This window comes from Carettochelys insculpta, chromosome 1 (assembly GCF_033958435.1).
Source record: "Carettochelys insculpta isolate YL-2023 chromosome 1, ASM3395843v1, whole genome shotgun sequence".
Taxonomy (NCBI): Eukaryota; Metazoa; Chordata; order Testudines; family Carettochelyidae; genus Carettochelys; species Carettochelys insculpta.
In genome coordinates, this window is record NC_134137.1 from 376,309,360 (window position 1) to 376,332,834 (window position 23,475).

The 23,475-nt window shown below is 49.2% G+C and overlaps 1 protein-coding gene across 4 annotated transcripts in view; it reads left to right on the plus strand.

Annotated features, from left to right (window-relative positions):
• The window catches only part of STRIP2 (striatin interacting protein 2), a 76,107-nt gene that overhangs the window by 4,892 nt on the left and 47,740 nt on the right, over positions 1-23,475 (plus strand). For all 4 annotated transcript variants that reach the window (XM_074975873.1, XM_074975866.1, XM_074975848.1 and 1 more), the window contains exons 2-8: positions 2,379-2,448; positions 15,242-15,316; positions 17,305-17,439; positions 19,602-19,722; positions 20,183-20,251; positions 21,332-21,438; positions 22,169-22,296. In XM_074975873.1, the coding sequence (XP_074831974.1) occupies positions 2,379-2,448; positions 15,242-15,316; positions 17,305-17,439; positions 19,602-19,722; positions 20,183-20,251; positions 21,332-21,438; positions 22,169-22,296 (705 nt within the window). The remainder of the gene's footprint in view (positions 1-2,378; positions 2,449-15,241; positions 15,317-17,304; positions 17,440-19,601; positions 19,723-20,182; positions 20,252-21,331; positions 21,439-22,168; positions 22,297-23,475) is intronic.

Here is a 23,475-nt window from a genome sequence, read left to right on the forward strand (position 1 = left end):
CGTTGGTTTGAGAATCAGCCTATCCAGACACTGCAGGGAAAGCGTAGGATCCAAAAAGAACATACAACACCTGCAGTTGTTGGATTTTTATGTGACATCTGTAATTGGCTCTGCTGATCAAGGATCGATTTAGTCGCTCACCCAGGGCATTAGAGAAGATGTGGTCCGTTGGTTGACAGCTTAGTCCACGCAGTTCTGTTCTGACCATCTTTGCCAGTTTGTGATTATGAGTATTGAAGATGCAAACAGTTACTTTGGCCCCCTGCTTATCCTCTAACAGAAAACAGAATTTTTATCTCCAAAAGGTGGATTTTTTTTTTTTTTAAATCTGTACCTGTTGTCGCAATGAATCAGGATTCTAAACTCACTTCTTTATGGTTGATATTTGCAGTACCTATAGTTCTCCTGTGTGTTGTCTTTCTTTGAAGATGTTTACTCCAGTTGTTTTCTTCTTTGTTGCTTACAAAAGGTGCATGCCCCAATAACCAATTTCAGATTTCACGTTTTTCATAGGATAAAGACAAACACACAGCCCAGGAAACAGAGGGCAAAATCTAGCCACGGGACATGGTTATGTGGCTGGAAAAGCAACCAGATGATGGTTTTAGTGATCTGGTTTATTGACTCCCAGATGCTTGTACAATTCTGTTGGAACTTATCTAGTGGAAACAAAGTCTGCTAATGTAACATTTCATAAAATCGCTGGAGCAGGAGGGATTTAGATCCCAATCCTACTTCATTTTATGCCTTTATCGACTGGCTTGAGACCACTTAAGAATGACACCAAAATTTTTCAGCGCCTGATGTTTGTCACCATTATTCACCTTCATTAGTGCCGTACTCACCTGTTGCTGAAATTACTCCCGCCTTGAGATACTGCTTCACGGCCCTAGGTCAGGAAAATCTCCCAATGGCTATGTCTACACTAGCCAAAAACTTCGAAATGGCCATGCAAATGGCCATTTCGAAGTTTACTAATGAAGTGCTGAAATACATATTCAGCGCTGCATTAGCATGCGGGCGGCCGCAGCACATCGAAATTGACGCGCCTCGCCACCGCACGTCTCGTCCCAACGGGGCTCCTTTTCGAAAGGACCCCGCCTACTTCGAAGTCCCCTTATTCCTATGAGCAGAAGGGAATAAGGGGACTTCGAAGTAGCCAGGGTCCTTTTCTAAAAGGAGCCCCATCGGGGAGAGCCGCGTCAATTTCGAAGTGCCGCGGCCCCCTGCATGCTAATGAAGCGCTGAATATGTATTTCAGCGCTTCATTAGTAAACTTGGAAATGGCCATTTGCATGGCCACTTCGAAGTTGTTGGCTAGCGTAGACATGGCCAATAAGACAAGTATCAGAGGGGTAGCCGAGTTAGTCTGTAACTTCAAAAACAACAAGAAGTCCTGTGGCATCTTATAGATTAACAGATATTTTGGAGCATGAGCTTTCGTAGGCAAAGACCCACTGCATCTGACAAAGCAGGTCTTTACCCACAAAAGCTCATGCTCCAAAATATCTGTTAATCTATAAGGTGCCACAGGACTTCTTGTTGCTCCCAATAGGAGATTTTCCATTTGGATTCCCCAGCGGCTATAAGGGATTTTGTTTGTTTTTGTTGTTTGGTGGCTTAAGTGTGGGCAGTAGGGAGCCATCATTTCACTGTATGGAACCTGGGCGTTCTGCTTGGGAGCAAAATACATTTACATTTCTAATGCAGATCAGAAAAAGGCAAAATCCCTTTAGTAACAGCCAGACTCCGAAGCAGTTTGGAGGTGTATCACCCCTGTATCACCCAGCCTGCTGCTTCCAATTATTGCATTGCAGAAGGGCCCACAGGTGTCTTTGGGAAGAGGATAAAAATAGCTCTTCCCCATTGACGGTGTATTTTAAGTTGGCAGCGAGTCCCTCCACCTGGCTCTGGCAAACTGTGTTGCAAATGAGGGTCATACGCATTTGGATGCCTGTCCCCTGATACCGAGGCCCTGGTGCGGTTTAATTTGACATGCTCCAGATAAACCTTAATGGAAACCTTGCTGGAGTTGCTGGGAAATAGGTTCTGAGAGACCTTGGGCTGCCTCCCAATGTTCTCCCAGGCCCTCATCTGGGCCTGCCTTGATTTTTTTTTCTGACAACCCAACAGCTACTGCGTTGCCCTGCTGGGAGCAGCCTGCCTCCTCCAGCTCTCTGTATTCTACGCAGAATATTCTGATGCTATAAATAAAAGATTCAGCCAAGTGAGATGCCTCGTTAGGCTGGGACAGGGCTTCCCTGTGCTGTGCAGCCTCCGTGCGTGTATCGGTGTTATTGTCCTGTTGCGTTTAGATGTGTGAGACAAAGCCCTTGGTTTCCTGTCTGTGCATTGACGAAGGAATCTCTCTCCCACAGGGCTCAGTGGACTGCCCCAATGTGGAGTTTGAGTATGGGGACGCCGACAGCCATGCTGCTGAGTTATCAGGTAAAGAGACGTGGCAAACGGAGGTGAGGGGAGATTTTTGTAGCAAGTCAGTTCTCTTTGGCTATTGAAGTCAGCATCCTCTGGGTGTAAAATCACTTGCAGAGTTAGGTTCAGTGAGAAATATCTATATTTAGTAACTTCATCTTATATTTCTACAGTTCCTTTCATTCCCAAGGGCTTTACAAATCCTGCAAAACAGAGAGGGATCCTGTCACTCTTCCTGGATATGCAGCCACTTCTGGGGTGGAACAAGAGCTGCCTAAATGGGCTGCAGTTTAGGCTGGGAAGTGAAATATGTGATGCAGCAAACCTTAAAGCTCCAGGTGAAGGCAGTTAAAACAAAGAAACTGGTGACGCATAAATATACTGATGTTCCTTCTGAAGTTGGGCGCTCACCTTCGTTATCCGACACACACCCTCTGACTGACCTGTAAGCCCAAGTTCGTTCAGTGTCAGATCATGCTGAAAAACTCCTGTCAGGCTCTCTCACGGGGAAGAGGGGTAGGTACTGCCTCCTCTCCCAGGTGTCTGTATCGACGGGCCTGCCAGACAGCCTCTGCGCTGCCGTGAGTGGTGGGAGATTTGAGCAAGTGATCTGTCTCCTTCATAACTGAAGTGTTCATGTGACTAGATGGACTCATAGAATCCTAGGGCTGGAAGGGACCTCAGGAGGTCATCTAGTCCAGCCCCCTGCTTCAAGCAGGACCAACCCCCACTAAGTCATCCCAGCCAGGACCATATCAAGCTGGGACTTAAAAACCTTGAGGGATGGAGAATCCACCCACCTCTCTAGATAACACATTCCAGTGCTTCAGCTCCCTCCTGGGGAAGTAGTTTTTCCTAATATCCAACCTGCACCTCTCCCTCTTCAACTTCAGACCATTGCTCCATGTTGTGCCATCTGTCACCACTGACAACAGTCTCTATCCTCTTTAGAGATCCCCTTTCAAGAAGTTGAAGGCTGCTATCAAATCGCCCCTCAGTCTTCTCTTCTGCAAACTAAATAAGCCGAAATCCCTCAGCCTATCCTCATAGGTCATGTGCTCCAGCCCCTTAATCATTTTGGTTGCCCTCTGCTGAACCCACTCCAATGTATCTGCATCCTTTTTGTATGGGGGGGGAGGGGCAAAACTGAACACAATACTCTAGATGTGGCCTCACCAGTGCCGAGTAGAGGGAACAGTAACTTCTCTAGATCTGTGTGGCTTTCAGGTAACGTCTATCTCTTGGACCCAAGCCTCGCCCAGTTATTCTTTTGGGCTAATCCAGAGGTTGGCATGCACAGGTGACCAATAATTTATCTTTCCTTTCTGCAGTGATGCACAAAGCCTTGAGCGCCAAGACTCTCATACAATACCCCATGTTCCCTAGTGTAGAGCCCTATGAACCCCTATCATAATTCCACAAACCCTCTTCAGCAAAGATCTTTCTCTTGCTTCTGTTGGTTTGTTGTTCTGCGTACCCCAGGCTATGAGGTCTCTTAGCAGCTGGAACGCTAAGTGCTGTAATTCCTTGGGGTAACATTTGTATGTAGCCAGGATTTGGCCTTTCCCTTAATGTATGAGATGATAAAGACCCTCAGTCTCTATACATGGTGGTTTATGCCCCCTCAAGAGCTACTCAACCATTTGAGTAAATAATTGAGATGGTGTCAATAACCTCAAGAACAAACACCTAAAAAGAGAGAGAGCCATGTTAGTCTGTATTCTATCAAAACAAAAAAGCAGTCATGTAGCGCTTTAAAGACTAACAAAATAATTTAGGTGAGGCGCTTTCATGGGATAGGTCCACTTCTTCACATGAAAGCCATACCAGAACAGACTCAATATATAAAGCACAGAGGTCAAAAAATTGTCCAGGTTGACAAATCAGAAAAATTATCATCAAGGTTGGCAAGTCAGATGGAGCAGAAAGAGAGGGGTGAGGGATGGGGAAGTTAAGTATGAGGTCAAACTTCAAGGTATGTGAAAGCGTTTATAATGGGTCGGATAATTGTTGTCCCTATTCAAACCAAGTTTTAATGTGTTGAATTTGAATATGAACGTTAGTTCCAAACGTTCTCTCTGTAGATGGTTGTTAAAGTCTCTTTTTTCCAGAGCGCAAACTCTCAGGTCTTTAACAGAATGGCCCACTCTGTTAACATGCTGGCTGACAGGTTCGTGTATTTGGAGATTTTTGATGTCTGCTCTAAGCTCATTCATTCTTTGGTGAAGGGTGTTTGCAGTTTGCCCAATATGCAAAGTGCGTGGGCATTGCTGGCACATGATGGCATATATGATGTTAGTTGAGGAACAGGAGAATGCGCCTGTGATTCTGGAATTAATGTGGTTAAGTCCAGTGATGGTATCTCCAGAAAAGATATGTGGGCAAAGCTGGCAACGGGGCTTGTTGCAAGGAAAAGTTCCAGGTTTAGTATTGTAAGTATGGCCTGTGGTTGCTAGTGAGAATCCTCATGGGGTTGGGAGCTTGTCTGTAGGGAAGAACAGGCCTGTCACCTAGGGCCTTCTGGAGTGTGGCATCATGATTTAGGTTAGGTTGTAGCTCTTCAATGATGCGTTGCAGTAGTTTGAGTTGGGGGCTGTAGGCAATGAGTGGAGTTCTATTGTTGCCCTTTTTTGGGCCTATTTTGTAGTAGTTGATTTCTGGGTATTTGTCTGGCCCTGCTGATTTGTTGTGTGTTTTTTTTACTTCTCCTGGTGCATAATTAAGATTTGTGTGTGTGTGGTAGAAATCTTGTAGTTTTTGGTCTCTGTCAGTAGGATCGGAGCAGATGCAGTTGAAAGTTAAACAGGGCATGGAGGTACATGTAAAATCTGACTAGGTAACCAGAAGATTTGCCGATTAGGATACCCTCCAAATTAAAGTGCTACAGAATTTTGCCATGTAGCTGTGGGGAGAATTAGGTTTTTATCAGTTAAAGTTGGTAAATGTCAATTTCACCATATGCAAAAAACGACTGAAAAAATTTTCATCGGTATCTGTAACTTAGAGATCGGCTAAGTAAGAAAAATGTTGCTTGAATGCTTAGAATTTGACTTAAAGATTTTTACTTGATATAGGGAGCCTGTGAAGTTTGCAATTTGTGTTTTTAGCAGCATTTATGCTTTAACTTTTTGAATCTTAGCATCTACTCTTGTTAAACGTTTCTCTGACCCCCCTCCCCCGTAATTTCTTGCAACTGTAAAAATTTAACTCAGTAATAAAAAGCTTAAAATATAATTTTGCACAAGTCTCAACTTTTCAGTGGATAATTTTAAAAGCTTAAAAAAGGGACCAAATATCTGACAAAAGTATATTTAAAAAAATTAATCAAATTCTTCCAAATTTATTCATGTGTCAGCAGATTCAGCATCTCATTTCTTTCAAATTTGTCATTTTGAATGGCAATAGCAAGAAGAATATCAACAGCTTGATGATGATGATGATGATTGATAATTAAGGAGATTGCTCTGCAGATATGAGCTAGTTAATCCTCAGCGCATCCCTCTGAGATTAGTAAAGGCCCATTTAGCGTCTTGCTTGCTTGATTTTTGTGTGTGCTAAGTGCCCTGTGTTTTGTGTTGTGTTGGTTTTTTTTCTTCTTTTGATGGATAGGATTTTCCCCCTAAAATCTGAATAAGTTGCCCTAAACATGACAAGCTCTGCATGTTGTTTGGTTTTATATGAGACCCTCCTGGCAGGTGGACTCAGCAGCAGTCAAGGGCTGAATTCAGCAGCAAAGGTTTCCTCTTAACCCTGCAAAACAGAACCAGCTCAAGCCCATGCTCAGTAACATGCAAAACCTCCCACCAGCTTGAGCTCCTGCACTTCCCCTCTGGTAGGCACCCAGTCTGTGTGGAACAAAAGAGAACCCTCAATAAAAAGGAAAGGGAAACCGTGTTAGTTTGGGACACCACCACAACCACGTTCGAAGCATGTAAATGTCGGCAGAAACCCAGTGGTGCAGTGCACAGGGCAGGGCTCTTTGCCTTGGTTTGCTACCCTCCAGCGGGAAGAGCCAGTGAGCAAATGGCCCTTTGCTCCTCTCTGCTGCAGCCAGCTTGGATGTGTTTGGTTTGCAAAGACTTAGAGTTCAGAGACGTGTTTGCAAGGACTCACCTTCCACCCCTGTGAGGGGCCGTTCACCAGTTTCTCTGGTCGCTGTGCACCTCGGTAGCTGGCTCTTTGCTGCCGCTGGCTGGGTGTTGTGTCTCTGTTGGACACTCACAGCCCTGTCTGGGATACCCACATTCTGCCATCCTGCTGCTTAACCCAGATCTTCACTGATCTCAGCTCTCGCTGATTTCACTGAATATAAGGAACCCTCACTGCCAGTGCAGCGTCTCCTGTCATCACTGTCCTGACAGCAAGTCTGAGACACTCTCCTTGGCCTGTTTCACCTTTGGTAATCACTGATCTGAAACAGGGACTCTATCCTGAGTCTAATTAGCTCTGTCTTTAAGTGCTGCAGAGGTGAGGTTACCACTGGTTTCCAGGACTCAAAGCAATGGGAACTTGTCTGTTTCGCTCCAGAGGATGTCAGGAATAAATCGATGGAGCGCAGCAGTTCTGTCTGTTGAAAGATAAAAACAAGGGAGCTGTTATCGAATACTACAGTTTTTGATGGAAGCACACAGACATAAGCAATAAGGTTAAGATATCCCTAATAATTACCGAGAATCTGAGATAGGATTGAGTAATTAATGTCCGGTCACTGCCCCATGGGGAACTAAGTTGCCAGGAAAAAGGTTTTTCTGGATAGCTTCAGAAGCCTGCTCCAAAGTACGCTTTCTTTAGTCTTCAGTAACTCACTTTTACAAAATACACAGTTCAGAGGGGTGAACACTGGGTCATTGCCTCTCCTCATCTCAGTAAACTCATCAACAAATGTTCCTGATAACCTTAGGGTGCATCACCACAGCAGCTCTCATTCAAAATAAGCTATTCCAATATAGGGCAGCAACATACAAATGTATTTTGAAATAACATGTAGCTCTTTCAAAATAAGTAGTCTGCACACATAGTGCCTGTTTCGAACTAGTGCCTGTTCAAAGTAGCTATTCCTTGTAGAATGAGGGTTACCAGTTTTAAATGTAGCTGCTAGTTTGAATTTATCTTGAAATGTAGTTGCAAGGATTGTTATTTTGAAATAACTCTGCTGTGTAGACATACAGAAGGTTATGATGACTTAGGATATCAAAGGTGCCCAAAATGTAAGGTTTCCATCCATTTATTTTCTTTCGGGTTCAATTTGCTGACTCTCTCTCCCTGCCTCTGGCTTTGATTGGCAGATACTAAGAGCCCACAGCTCATTTTACACTTGCTTCCAGAAGCCCTGCTTATGCTAATAAACCCTTAACAAGTTGGTGGTCTGTTTTATTGATTGCTGGTGGTTGCATGCACACAATCTGACTGCAATTTAGCTAGATCAGATTCTGGGGTAGACACACCCTCAAATCCCTGGTAGCGGGGAAGGTCAGCTGTCTAGACTTTTTGAGCAGCAGGAACACCTTTGTCCATCCTCTGTGTCTCGTGCACAGTGGGATTTGGCATCTCTGCTTCCTGGTTAGCAAGTAAGGTTCAGTTAAGGGTGACCCACTCAATGAAATCAGGCTAATTATGGTGCAGCTGCCCTTTGCTCAGGCAAGGAGGATACCAACGTTTCATCGTCCCTGTGCTCAGGATGGAAGTGATTTGCAACCCAGCCCCAGCTAAAATGGGTCATTTTGGCAAAGCAACTCCACCATGCTGGGCAAAGTGGGTGTGTCTATGCAAACACCATCTGCTCCTGGAGCGTTCCGCACCAGCTGTTGAGGGGAGCTGCTGCAGACCCTTCTTCCATCTCTGTTGGGAAAAGCTAATTAATAGCCTGTTACCCGATGGCCAGGTAATGAGTGGTCTGTGAGCCTATTTTACATCCGAGTCTTTAGCTGCTAGGACGGCCCGTCCCTTTGCAGCGGGCAGCCAAGATGGCTGATGGATGCCCCCGAGATTCACCCAGGACTTTAACTGCTAGGACAGACTGTCCCTTCGCAGTGGGCAGCCAGGGAGGCTGATGGGCGCCCCCAGGAGTCTGTCCCGTGGAGGTGACACGACTCAATACTTAACTTTTACTGCACTTTACCACTGACCAGGCTGGTATAGCCAAATGGCTATGGTTCTTTTGTTTGTGTTTGACTGAATCACAGTAACTGAAAGGAGTCAGGCTGAAGCTTAAACATGGTTACTGTTTATTAAAGCAGAAAGAAAAATCTTAATGGTTACAAGGTTATTGCTCTATTTGCTTAGCTACTATAGTAGGATGATACAAATGAGATGTCAATTAGAGAAAGTTACCCATTTGAGGACTGGACACCTCAGACTAAAGAGCTCTTACTATTAAATGTGCACAAAAGTACATTGTAGGTATAATTCTCACCCCTGCGTCCTTCGACTCCAGCGTAGCCAACGTCGTTCACTGAATGCCTCGGGAAGAACAGGCGAGGAGGGCGTCCCCTTGGACCTCGGGAGGCAAAGACCTTACGCGACCAGCAGGTATAGGTAATTGGAGCTCAGTTAGAGTGGTCTGCCAGGCCCTTCTTTATACCCCTTGGGTCACGCACATTCTTCCTTATCTAAAGGTACCAATTGTGCTGGTTCGTCTTTGTGACGCAAGTTCTTACAAGGCAGTTGCAATTTAATTTACACTTGTAAGATAGAGATAACTAACCCATTAAAACAGGATGTTCTTTTCATATGGGCAGGAGATTCCTCTTCTGGGACGATGTGTGGGCGTCTCAATTATCAGTACCAGCCAAGGGCAGTTAGAAGCCCTGTGGTCAACAGCTAGCCTGTTAGCCCCCGTGTCTGTGTTCTTCAGTCCAGGGTCATGCTGACGCAGCACGTCTGTGTTTTGAAGCATCAGAACTGTGCTCGAGATAAACGCATCTGTGCTTTCAAACATTCTAAGACTGTGCTGTTTCTTTGCTCTTGTGCTCTGAGGCACCTAAAAGGGGCAAGATGGAGTAGAGCAGGAGGACTCTGTCTGGCTACATAGCCAGACCAAATGTGAATTTCAGCTGAGCTGCCCCCCCCCATTTCACAAGCAGGGAAACGGAAGGAGATTGATTTTTTTGCTTGTTTGCGGCGGGAGTAGTCGTCACAGTCAAAACAAGAACCCTGGGTTTGGTGGCTCTTGGTCATTTGTCCAGACCAATCATGGGCTGAGAATAATGTCTCTTGTCTTGCGGTGGATGCACAGCTCTGGGCAGGCCAGGGAAGCCACAGGTTTTTCTGAGCACTCAACTTGACTGGCGATGGCCATTCTTTTTCTGAAACCAGGTTTGAAAGCTCCCTGTTGACGCATTTGCCGAATCAACAACACGCTCGTCACCTGTTAGAACAGTCATTAGGATTTAAACTGAGGAAAGAAAAACAACAGTTTTGTTGGGACCAAGTCATTTTGTTCCTGTTTACTCCATCCTCTCCCCTAGCAAACAGGAGCAGCAAATGGGCATTCTGCAGGCGAAGGAGGTGCTTACCTGACCCTCGCCAACGAGACAGGACTGACTCAGGGTGAACGGGTTTAAAAAGCCAGCTGCTACATGAACCAGAGAGATCTTGGAGTCGTTGTGGATAGTTCTCTGAAAACGTCCACTCAGTGTGCTGCAGCAGTCAAAAAAGTAACCAGAATACTAGTAATCATTAAAAAAAAAAAAAAAAGGGGTAGAGAATAAGACCGAGAATATCTTATTGCCCCTATAGAACTCCATGGTACACCCACATCTTGAATACTGTGTACAGATGTGGTCACTTCATCTCAAAAAAGGGCAACAAAAATGAAGAAGGTTTTGGAACGGGAGCCATATGAAAAGAGGTTAAAAAGACGGTGGCTTTTCAGCTTAGGAAAAAGGAGACGCTATAAAACCATGACTGGTGTGGAAAAAGGGAATAAGGAAAAGTTATTTACTTGTTCCCATAACACAAGAACTCGGGGTCACCAAATGGAATTAATGGGCAGCAGGTTTAAAACTAAAGGGAGTTTTTCTTCACACGTTGCATGGGTGGCCTGTGGAACTCCTCGCCGGAGGAGGTGATGAAGACCAGGACTATAACATGGTACAAAAAAGAAAATTCACTCAGGTCATGTCTATCGCTGGCTGTTAGCCAGGATGGGTTGGAATGGTGTCCCTGGCTTGCTTGTCAGAGGTTGGAAATGGCTGACAGGAGAAGAATCGCTTTGGTGATTCCCTGGTCTGTTCACTCCCTCTGGGGTACCTGGCGTTGGCCCCTGTCGGCAGACAGGATGCTGGGTGAGAGGGACCTTTGGTCTGACCCAGTGCAGCCGTTCATATGTTCTCAAGTCAGATACTCCTAACATATGGTCTGAAGAAGTGGGTCTGTCCCACAAAAGCTCACCACCTAATAAATTATTTTGTTAGTCTTTAAAGGGCTACTAGACTGCTTTTTTGTTTTGATAGACTATAGACTAACACAGCTATCTCTCTGTTAATTGGAGAGAGAGAGGGACCTACCCATCTTCTTTTGTTCATACTGTTTCCCTGCAGAAGGGGATTTTTTGGGGTCTGATTTGACCCCAGCGACAGGTTCTGTAAAAATCTACCTTTTTATTTAAAAAAAAAAAAATCCAAACGTGCAAACTGGCAAACGTACTACATTTACAGAACCATATGCCTGTCACACTCATTCATTACTGCCTTTCAGGCCATGTCTACAGTACAGGGTGAAATCAACAAACCTTACACTGATGATCACAAGCTAGCTATAATTACATGTTCATGTAATGCTTCTTGCGTTGATGTAACAGCAACGAAGGGTCCTGTGGCACCTTATAGACTAACAGAAAAGTTTTGAGCATGAGCTTTCGTGAGCAGTGCATCCACCGCTGGTGCTCTAGCGTTGACAGAGCAGTGCGCCATGGGATAGTTATCCCACTATATATATCGCCACATTCTGTCACTGGGGGTATGTCTGTACAGAAAAGTGGTTCTAGAGTTGTTCCAAAATAAGCTGTTACAGAAGAATGTGTGTACACTGCAGGGAAGCCCTAGAATAAGCAAAACTTATTCCAAAATAGTAACAGAGAGGAAGCTGTGCTAGTCTATACACTATCAAAACAAAAAGCAGTCAAGTAGCACTTTAAAGACGAGCAAAATAATTCATTAGGTGATGAGCTTTTGTGGGACAGACTTGACTACTTTTTTTTTTGACTGCTTTTTTATATTCCAAAATAGTGTGTCTACACACAATAGAGCCTATTTCGGATTAGAGCCCCATGACCACTTGCACAGAGAGAGAACAAGTCTCCTCTCCAGCCTCAGCAGAGAGCCAGCAGGCTGTTAGCTCCAGTTGTGGAGGCTCCTGTACTAAGCTCTGGAGGTCCCTGAAAGCCTGGATCCCCCACTGCTATCTAGGCTTGTGATATATGTTATGAACACAACACAGCTACTCATGCACTGTGTTGTGAGCTGAGACTCTGAGCGGGAATCTCTAGTGCCTCCCATGCTACGTGCCGTGGAAAGGAACAGCTCTGGATTACTTTTGGTATTCACGGTGTGACCATTCATGGTGGATCATCCCAGTTGGGCTCAGCAAACAAGCACTGAGTGGTGAGATCACATCGTTCTGCAGGTCCGGGATGGCAAATGGTGGTTGCAGAACTTCCGGGTGCCCAAAGCCACCTTCCTGGAGCTGTGTGCAGAACACACCCTTGCCCTGCAGGACAAAGACCCCAAAACGAGAGCTTCCTTTTTGGAGGAGACGTGCAGGGCAATGGCTGTGTGGCAACCGACAACTCTAGACTGCTACTAGTCAGTTGTGAATCCACGGGGAGATAGGAAGTCCACTGTGGCAGTTGTGATCATGCAAGGCTGTTAATCCCATCCTGCTCTGAAGGACGGCGTGGCTGGGAAAGGTGCATGACGTAGTGGGTGGCTTTGTGGCTAGGAGTTTCCCGAACTGCGGTGGGGTGATAGATGGCATGAATATCCCTGTTTGCTCCCAGACTATCTTGCATCCGAGTACCTCAGCAGAAAGGGCTGTTTCCCTATGGCTGCAATTCCCAACCCTTTCAGTAACACGGCACACTTCGATGAGACAAACCATTCCACACCCACTTTTTTTCAGCTGAATCGATTGCTCATAAACATCACATTTACTGACGTTTACTATGGTTACGGTCTTACTAGAGAGGCTTGCAATGTAGTAGTGTGCATAACAAGCTAAGCAAGGATCAAATGCATTGATGTTTCAAATCCACCGCAGAATACAGCTCTTAGACCACGAGCACAGACACGTTTTCAAAATCTGCTCAACGCCATGCTAGGGTGTTGAGTATTAACCACTGAAAGCAGGTTCTCCTCCCCACCAACCTGTTGGAGCATCCCAGCTTCAGCAGGCTCCTGCCCTCCTGCAGCACGCTGGTTGAAAACCACTGCTCTGTGGTATTATAGGCATTGCTGGGTCATTCGGGTCATTTCACTGATACCGACATGGGGTGATCAGGCTGTGATCCAAATGGGAGAGTGTTTGTTGCCTGGAGTTGCCATGATCAGCTGGAAGACACAAAGCAGGGTTCCTACTCGAGCAAACCAGAAGTGGAATTTCAAAAATTCCTGGACCTTAGAGCAGTGGAGTTCAAGCTGCTGACCAGAGCGGTCAGGATGTGCATGGTGGGACACCTGGAGGCCATTTATGGTAACATATTCAAACACGGGGCTTACGCTGACACTAGGTCAGTGTAATTTTTGCTTGATGCCTCTTGCTGAGGGGGTTTTATTTTGTCGGCACAGCAGGCGAGTTGTATCTGGGGGACACATTGCAATGCACCCACCTCTGCTGTTTTGTTGATGAATGTTGGCAAAACTGGAGTACAGACAAGGGGGTAGTTTTAATGTATGTTGTAAGCTCCTTGAAGTAGGGATGGCCTCTACCTCCGCAGGTGCAGCGGAGCAGAACCAGAGTCTGTATAGCTTCAAGTGGCCAACCCTTCCTCACTGTCTCCTGCAGAGCTGTGAGCTATGTCCTGTAACCCTAGGGTGACCATATCTCCCTGTCCCAAATACAGGACAGGGAGATATGGGGGAAGAGGCGGCTTCTCCCAGCTCCACCATGCCCTGGGGAGCCAGGATGGAGGCGGCAGCCGCCAGCACTCGCCGGTGCTCCCCTGCTTTCCCGAGGCTCAGGGAAGTGACTTCCACAAGCAGCTGTTCCTGCACAGCCATTGGTGGGAAAGGTCGGCGGGGGGCAGCCCAAGTATGGGACAGTGAGTTCCTTTTAAAAAATAAGTAGGGATGCCTTTTTGGTGTCTTGCATACAGGACTGTCCTGCCTAATACGGGATGGATGGTCACCTTGTGTAACCCAGAGGGAAATGAGCAGAACAGGCTGTTCTCTTTCGGCATACCTAGTTACCAGCTCCCTTGTGATCTCTGACTGCTCCAGGCACGTTCTTTAGGCACAGAGGGAAGCTGTCTTTGCAGTCTGGATGTTCCCAGCCTGTTGCTACAACAGAACCCACTCTTGCTGCCTGCTTTGGACTTTGGTACTTCCTTCCCAGCTAGGCTCCCAATTCCTGACACCAGCTCTGAACTTAGGCTCAGCTTGTGGTTTCCAGGTCTGCATCTGACCCGTAGCCTGACTTCTGAGGCCTGCTCCAATCCCTAGGTCTGACAGCTCGTCCTACCCCCAGATTGCCCACCTTCCAGTTGTGACACTTGCTCTTGGCTTCACCACCTTGTACGATGGGCTTTCCGGTCCTGGTTTGTCTCTATCCCTGCACTTTTTTGCTCTGCAGCAAGCGAAATAACTTGAAAAATAATCCCAAGGAAACATTTCCTGCAGCGCCAGCAATTCCCATGGGCTATTGCTGGGAACTGAGTGGGAAATTGACTTGAAATGGTGAAATGCTAGAACGTAAACAAGTGGCATAAATGGTATTAACTCCGCTAGATTTTTCAAGTGCAGCTGTCGCAGGTGACTGGTGCTGATGACGCATGTTCAGTGGGTGGTTGTTTAGGTGATTTGTATTATTTTTTCAAACGTAGCAATAATTATGGATCCCACTTTGGTAGCATGACGTGAAAGTGAACAAAGTGTCTTTTATGCTCAGTCAGAGCTACCTCAACCCACCCACCGTGTCTCATCCTCACCCTGACTGCATTTTTCTCACTGACACTGGGAGCTTGGTTTTCAAACTTGGGCACCTAAGTGAGAAAGGAGGGAGATGCACTTTATTAAGGGACGGGTCTGCGAAACAAGAGATCTGGGTTGTATTCCTTGTACTGCCACAGACTGTGTGACCTTGGGGAAAGACAACGTGTCTGTCTTTCCATTTCCTATCGGTAAAATGGAGCTAAAATGCACCCCTCCCTCACAGGAGTGTAGTTACAGTACGTTAATTAATTCTTGTGAGGCATTTGGGTGCCATGGTGATAGAAAACCCTGTTAATAACACCACCTCACTCTTACATAGCACTTTTCACACATGGATTTTTGGAGTGCTCTGTGGAGAAGGTCAAGATCAGTAGCCACATGTTCCACATGGGGAAACTGACGCACAGAGCAGGGCCATGACGTGCCTAATGTCACCTGACAGGCCAGGAGCGGAGCTTGGAACAGAATCTAGATTTTCCGAGTCTCAGTCCAGTGCTCACCACTAGGGTAATGCTGGCCCAAAACTACTAATTTAGGTGTCCGTGTTGCCCTCATGTTTGCTTAAATGGCTAGATTGCCCCGAGATGCCCTTTTCGGAATACTGACACTGGCAATGGGGTCTCTGTCTCTCATTGCTATGTCCTTTTTTTTCCCCCCAACAGAACTGTACAGCTACACGGAGGAACCGGAGTTCTCCATCAACAGGAAGTGCTTCGAAGAGGATTTTCAAAGTCAAGGTACCCCATTCAGGCCTGTGGCGTGTCCTGAAAACCTGGCCTCGTGAGGAGCCCCTCACCTGGGTGAACAGGCCACGGTGGGACTGCCCATCCGGGATTGGTGCTCGTTGGGCCGATAAGCTTTGCAGAATGGGATCCGTGTAGTGTGACCTTCAGTATCAGGGTTGACTCAGGGTTGGAGGTGGGGTTGCGAGAACTGTGCCTGTGAAATATTTTCCTGGTGAGCCCAGCTGTAAGGAGTGAGTGAAAGTTCATTAGGTGTCATAATAGCCTAGAACAAAGGTGGGTGGGGGCACGAGTGCTGGAACTGGGGTGTGGGGCCCAAGGGGCCATCGTCCTTCGCTTTTTGCATATGGATAGGCCTGACCCATCCACTTTTCACCTTGGGCCCTGCCCCTCCTCTTCCCCGCCCCCCTGATCCCCCATCCCAGCCAGGCCAGAAGTTGGAGGCCAGCCTGCATAGGAGTGGTCAGGGGAGCTGTGGTGAGCTGTAGACCCTCCGGGGCCCAAGTGCAGCCCCCAGGGGGCCTTCTCCATGTCCCCCCATCCAGAGCAGGTGAAGGGCCTGCAGCTCTCCGCAGTTGATCTTGCCATGAGCCAGCTCTGGCTTCCAGAGATTCAAGAATGTGTCAAGGATGGGATGGGATGAGCTCTGTGCTTTTTTTGTTTTGTGGTGGTTCTTTTAAAAGCTCTGGCTGCCAGTCCTGCGTGACTGGGCCTCATGCAGAAGTGCCGCGCGCCCCTGGGTGTGGGGAATAAAGGGGACAATTGGAGCCCTTCCCCCTGGGCTCTCCTTTCCCCACCCCCAGTTGCTCACTAATGCAGGGCTCTAGCTGACAGCCCCAGGATGGCAGCAGCAGTAGGCATGGAAATGGGGTGCTAAGCCTGCTGTGAAAAATAATACTGGTGAATATTGCAGCTGCACAGAAGGACAGCAGTGTGCAAAGCTGGTGTGGCGCTACCTTTGGAGCCGGTCGCCCGGCCAGCAGCCGCTGCTCTGTGCTGTACCTTTGGAGCCGGTCGCCCGGCCAGCAGCCGCTGCTCTCCTCTCTGCCTTCACAGCTGGGTGGCAGGGCCCATAAACAGCTACAGAAATCGGTCAGTCAGTCAAATCAGTGTGAAAATTGCTACACTGAAGATGGCACAGTGCTTGGGTATCCAACGGGGCAGGTGTTTAAATACCAAAGGCTGCCAGAGGGCAGACAAAACTAAGAAGAGTGTGCACTGCTCTCATCTGGGGGGGTGGGGGGGGAGGGAGGGAGGGGGAGAGAGAGAGAGAGAGAGAGAGAGAGAGAGTGTGTGTGTGGTCAAAAAGATCCCAGTGCCTCTAAGGATCCCCTTGTTCTTCAGACACAAGTTCTCACCGTTCCCCTGGCGCCATGGGCCCATGTCATCCCTGTTTCACAGAGCCAGTGAACTAAAGCACAGAGCTAGTGAGTGAATCACCCAGGGTAGTGCATTGACTCAGGGACAGTCAGGAATGGAAACCTGGCACACGTGGCTGCAATGTCCTCCCCTTTCCTTCTGACTAAGAGCCTGCAGGTAGGTAAAAAAGGGAAGAAGGAGTTCTCCATCAACAGGAAGTGCTTCAAAGAGGAGTTTCGAAGTCAGGGCACCCCATTCCAGCCTGAGGCGTGTCAAAGTAACAAGATGAGCCACAGCTCTGCAAACCTGTCCTCATGAGGAGCCCTCACCTGGGTGAATAGCCCTCAGTGGGACTCTCAAACTAGATGGGGAGGGGGAGTTCTGTTCCTTCACAAGGGCATCCATTTGAATGAGGGTGCTCAGAATTGGCCTATCATGCAGTAAAGCCTGTGTCCTTCTCCACCACGGAATTGATGCTGGACACGGTTCCTCTTGGTTTCCTTCTGTCTGCTGTGGCACTTGACCCTGTTGTGTCTGGGAGGCTGGAGAAGGATCCCTGAAGGAAAAGGAACCAGACAACTGAGGTGCCAGGAATCTGGCTCAGTCTCCTCTCTTGTTTTCAGTGCTGGGCAAGAGATGGCCAGAGCTGGACCTAGCTCAGCAGAAGGCCTATGTGATGCGGTTGCTGGACAGGCTGGAGGTGGTCAACAGGGAGAAGAGACTGAAGGCAGCTCGAGCCATCCTTTACCTGGCACAAGGTACTTGCCTGCGCCTGGCAGCCGGCGGTGCTCCAGGTGCTGTTTGCACGGTCCAGTTACTCTGAAAGGCTGGTTGCACAGTGGTCATGCCTACAACTGGGAGGAGTTATTTCATCCCCCTACTTGATGGGTCAACTCTCAAAGCTCTATGTTGTTTAAGGGTTTGTTTAAAGGAATGCCAAGTTCTAGTCAAGCTGGGGTGTTAATCTGCCTGGCTTTCAACTGCCACACACCGTATCCATGTAAACCCAGCTGCTGGCATTAGAGGTTCCTAAGCATACTTTGACCTGCTCCACTTTGAAATGGAAGCAGCAGAAAGCACACTAAGAAACTGAGTGCATGGCAGCAGGGATCCCACGGACACTTGGCATGCGGCAGGCGTGCACGGGGTAGATTTCACCTCAGCGGGCTGTGAATGGTGACACCTACGTTTACTGAAGCTTTTAAGGCATTTCGACATTGCGTGTCACCGGAATAGGTTGGCGCTGACTGGCTGTGGTGCATCCAGAGGCAGAGCTAATGTAACAGTTGAGTAATTAAGCTCTTTGGAGACAGAATGGTTCCTGAGGTTGTGAATAGAAATTGAAGAGTTTCGTCTCTGGATCGGGATGTTACTCGGTACCTAAATTCTGCTGTGGTGGGGCATTAGAAATGCCTAAGGTGCTTCAATAAATCTAGCCCAAGTCCGCAGGGACTCATGTTCTCACCAGCAGGGTATTGGATCTGATTAAAGACAGTCGCGTGAGAGATGCTTTATAATCACAAGCTATGGGATTGACCAGATGGGTGAGTCCTCACTGAGCATCACCTTTCTGCCAACCCTTGACTTCTCTCTCTCTCTCCCTTTTCTTCCTGTGTTTCCTCCTGTTCTTTTGCCTCCATTTTCACATTATGCTGGTCAGCAAGGGAGGAACTGGATATGGGGAGGGATAGCTCAGTGGCTTGAGCATTGGTCTCCTAAACTCAGAGTTGTGAGTTCAGTCCTTGAAGGGGCCATTTAGGGATCTGGGGCAAATAAAAGAAGCAGGAGGGTGCTTGGTCATGCCAAGAGGGCAGGGGCTGGGCTCAGTGACCTCCCATGGTCCCTTCCAGCTTTATGCGATGTGTCTCTCTCCTTTTCAGCCCTATGGGACCCTCGCTTTCTGAGGTAGCTTCTCTTTCTCTCCACCCAAATCATGGGCACCCTTGCCATGTGTTCACCTTTCTCTGTTTGCTCCTTTTTGAAGGAGGTTTCTTTACCTGGGCCTTGGCTCTTGTGTGGCTGTTTAAAAACAGCCAGCTTGGGCAGACAGGAGGGGGTGAGATGAGGTCTTGGGTCTCGAGGCAGTTCCTGGTGGAGTGTTGCCAGCCATAAAGGCCTTAGCACCACATTAGGCACCGTTAGAGTCATAGAAATTAAGCCTGGAAGGGACAGGAACGGGGTGGACAGCCTTTTCTCAGTGGGTCCCTCATGGTCATTTTTTTTACACGTTCCACGAGCTGAACACAAAATAGCCCCAAACCCACCCCCAGGCTTAACTCCTCTCGGCCCCAAACCTGCTGCCCCCCAGGGTTAAATCCCTCTCAGCCCCAAACCACCACCCCCACCTACCTCACACATCAGCTCCATGCACTCCCAGCTGGCCTCCACTGCCCCCCCAACTGATCTCGCGCCACTGCTGGGAGGGAGTGGGGGCGGGGGAGGGATCTGATACAGGCCTTCAACTACCTGAAGTGGGGCTCTAAAGAGGGTGGAGAGAATCTGTTCTCTGTAGGGACAAATGACAGAATGAGGAACAACGGTCTCAAGTTGTGGTGGGGGAGGTCTAGGTTGGCTATTAGGAAAAACTGTTTCCCCAGGAGGGTGGTGAAGCACTGGAATGCGTTACCTAGAGAGGTGGTGGAATCTCCATCCCTAGAGGTTTTTGAATCCTGGTTTGACGTGGTCCTGGCTGGGATGACTTGGGGTTGGCCCTACTTTGGGCAGGGGGCTGGACTCGATGATCTCCAGAGGTTTCTTCCAACCTGAGGATTCTGTGATTCAAAGTGGTCTCTCCATGTCGGGATGGAGGAAGGTTGCTTGGTTGCTGTATTCCAGCCCGGTACCGTTCACTAGCACTAACTTCCCCTTAAAGCCTCCTCTCTTTACACAGCGTGCTCCATTGGCCTCTCTGTCCCCCCAGGTGTATTTGGAGAGTGTGACGTGGACACAGAGGTCCTATGCTGGTCTCGGCACAATAACTTCCTGTTGTACCAGATGGGGACTTTCTCAGCCTTCCTGGAACTGCTGAACATGGAGATAGCGTGAGAGACTCCAGCGTTCTCTGATCTCTTCTCATCTTTGTGATGGACATGCCCACCAGATGCCCCAGTTGGCTAGCGGCCGTGACGAGAGTTGTGGGGGGACGGGTTGAACAAAAGTCTGGCCACCAGAGTGGTTACTGGTTGGTTTGGTGTAAAAGGGACAGTTTCAGGGAGGTTGCAGAGACTCCATCATTCGAGGGTTTTGAGAACAAGTTAGGTAAACTTCCATCAGGAATGGGTGAGTTATTACATAGTCCTGCCTTGAGTGCAAGGGACTGGACTAGATGAACGCACATGGTCCCCTCCAGTCATACAGGTTTGTGATTCTGTGGCTGTCCGTAATGTCAATGGGCCCTCGATGTGACCTTGTCTGGGCTGAGTCTTGGAATCTTTCCATTCTCAGCAGTGACTGACTGGAGATTTAACCATGCACACCTGTCCTCCTCTTTCCTATCCGCAGCAACAGCCAGGCTTGCAGCAGCGCCCTGAGGAAACCAGCCATCTCCTTAGCAGATAGCACTGAGCTCAGGTAACCTGTCTCTTCATCCCATGTCCTCCAGTCTGAGGCCTGCCCTAGAGTGGAACTGGATGTGGGAAGGAGCTGTCGAGTCCATGGGCACATCCTGACCATCTACCCACTGCCTTGGCCTAAGCACTAGGGAGGTCACTGGACTTATGCTTTAGTCTTCAGGCTAAGTTCAGTGAGGATGTTTGGTGGCCTCCTGGCAGCTGCCCTGCAGAGAGGGCTTGTTGGAGCTGCACGTTCAGCTATTGGGAGAAAAGCAGAGGAAACCTCAAGTTGTCTTGTATCCCTGCTCTCTCTCTGGCGTAGACGTAGGTGCTGGGCGGTGGGAGGGCACTGCAACAACCCTTGGCTTGAAGTGGCTTCCGTCACGTACAGGGCTTCCAGTTTGGTTCCATGTCTCTCAGCACCCAAACGGTACAAATTGTTCCAGCACCCTTGGGCATTGATGGGTTCCCCAGAAGCCAGTCTTTGCTGTGCAGGGTGGTTGCCTGGGTTTGTTGCATCTGGAGCAGAAGATGGGGGTAGATGATAAAGCTCAAGTGCGTTCGTGGAGGGGGTTGGTCAGAAGCAGGTGGGTGAACCCATAATCCACGGTGGGAGCAGTAGCTCTGCTGAGAAAATGCAGCATGTTTTAGTTGTCCTTTTTGTCCCCTTGTGGGCGATTGTTCCAGGGCATCAGGTGGGTCCCAGAAGCAGCCCCTCGTTGCGCCCTGAGCAATTGCAATGCACTGGGACAGAAGACAGAGCTTTTGAGACCTGCAGGCCCTCCCTCTGGCATGGGGGGCAGTGTCTGGGAGACAGCTGGGTTGTGACCTAGGCCCTGCCGGCTCTACTGCCGCTTGGCTGTATGCAGAGGGCTTGTTCTGAGAGAACCCCTGGCCCCCTTCTCCCAGACGTTCTCCCTCTCTTACTAGTGGGAGGGACAAGGTGCCCTCCAGACCACACCTAGGGGAGAGGGGTCAGTGGGGGCTGTGGAACAGAGAGGGTGGGAAACACCCCCCCTGCCCCCCAAATCCAACAGGTGGGGGTGACCTGTAGTGGAGGCCGACTGTGGGTGGTTGTGTTCTGATGCCCCCTCTCCAGGGTCCTGCTGAGTGTTATGTACTTGATGGTGGAGAACATCCGTGGGGAGGTGGAGACTGACCCCCCTGAGTGGAAGAGCTCCAGGGAGACCTTCAGGGCGGAGCTGAGTGAGTAGCCGGACGCCTTGCGAAGAGGCCATTTTGGGGGTGGGTACAGCCGGCTCTGCCATCCTGGGCGTTCAGGGCCTCGGACGTGTCGCTGTAAAACCAGAGGAAACAGCCCGCTGGTGGGACCCTCCTTAATGCACCAGCCCGAGGCCAAAGCAAGTCTGGGCGAGTGGGGGGTGTAAAATCCCATTCGAATGGTTATCTGGTTAAGTGTTAGGTTTGACGGATTTAAAGGGGTGGCGGGGAGGCCATTCCTGCACCGCTGGGCTACAGCCGTCCCCCTGCTGCAGACGGGGGGCTGCTCCGGCCGGGCTGCGCTGCCCCTGCTCACGGTGCACTGGGGACCAGGACTGCTCCAGCCCGGCTTGACCTTCCCTGCTGGTGGTGCTGCCGCAGATGGTGGGGGCTTCAGCAGAGCCGGAGTGGTTCCTGCCCAGGGGGTGGGGACTCTCTGGCCAGGCCGGAGCAGCCTTCCTAGCTGCCCCATCCCCTGGGGCTGCCGGGGCCGGCGCGCCTCCGTTTCAGGTGAGGCTCACCAGTTAAACTTTAACATCCCTAGTCTGGGCCAAGGCTGGGAGCCCGGGGAGTGCTGGGTGCTGGTTTGGTGTCGGCACGTGGGTGACTACAGCCTCCCTGGCAGGACACGCGCTCCGAGCTAATCCACTCGCTCTCGTGGTGGGAGGTCGGGGAGATTCTTTTCAGTGCTTGGTTCCGGTCCCCTCCCTCACAGGTTTTCCTGTGCACTGTGAAGAGCCATTTGCGCTGTTGCTCTTCACCATGGTGACCAAGTTCTGCAGTGGGCATGCCCCGCACTTCCCCATGAAGAAGGTGCTGCTTTTGCTGTGGAAGGTGCTTCTGGTGGGTGAGATCCTTTCTCTTTCCAAGAATCTCCTGGACTGGGGCGGGGGGCGCTGTATGCTGGGAGGCCGGTGCCTGGTCTCGCTTTGCTAATTAACTCCACCTTAGAGAGATTCAGTATCGAAGGCCAACTTTCACTCTGATTGCACTTCGTGCTAGACTGAAAAGGAGACGGCGCACGTACGAGCGAGCCCCAGGGGATGGAGCTCGGTACCTGCCTGTTGGGGTTACTTTTATAACTCGCAGCCTTCCGAGCGAGAAGGGTCCGGCCCTGCTGTGATGTACTGGGGGATGCCTGTGTATGTGTGTTGCTCAGAGGGTGTGGGGCTCCTGCTGAGGGTGACCACGTGAGACCTCTGTACGGCAGACAAAGGGGGAGGTGGAGCCTGAGCATTTGAGTAGCAACTGGGAGATGGAGAGTTGGGGTGAGAGAGAGACAAAGGAGGGGGCAAGGCCTCGGCTCAGTGGGCACCTTGCGGCCTCCTCTCCCCAAAATGGATTGGACTGGCTGTGTCTGCCTGCTGTACTGACTGCTCTGTACGACGCTGTGTCCCTGTCGGCAATAAACCCGCTGCTCTCCCGCTGAGTGAGAGTCATGCCTGCCAGCAGATGGGGTGCAGAGCTTGGGGACCACGAACCCCATGACATACACCTCGAGCACAAGGATGAGCAACAGGCTGCATTGGGAGTTGATAAAGAATAAAGCTCACCCGGGTTTGCAGCTGAAGGGAGCTTGCTGGGTGTGACATTTGGAGGTGACTAGAGCATTTATCATTTATTGGGACGTCGCACTGGAGAAATGAACTCAGGTTGGCTGGAGACACAGAGCACGGTTTGGGACACAGACTGGTGGAAGAATCGGACGTGGATGATTTTTTTGGAGAGTTAGCAGTGGACTGGAGAAGAGGGCGGAAGTGGGGAACTGCAGGGCTTGGGGCGAGGTCCAGGCGCGTTAAATTTCATGCGTGAATATCTGGAAGACGGAGTAAGTGAGCTGCTACCCAGTAGATTGGGAAATGTTCGGGAGGCCTAGAAATCTGAATAGAAATAACCTGAAGCCAAATGTGGAAAATGGCTGCGGGAAGGTAATTTGGAACCACCCGTAAATAAGTGCCCGGGAAGCAGGAATGTTCACGTTGCCTGTTTATTGGCCCAGAAGGGACCGTTAAGATCCTGTAG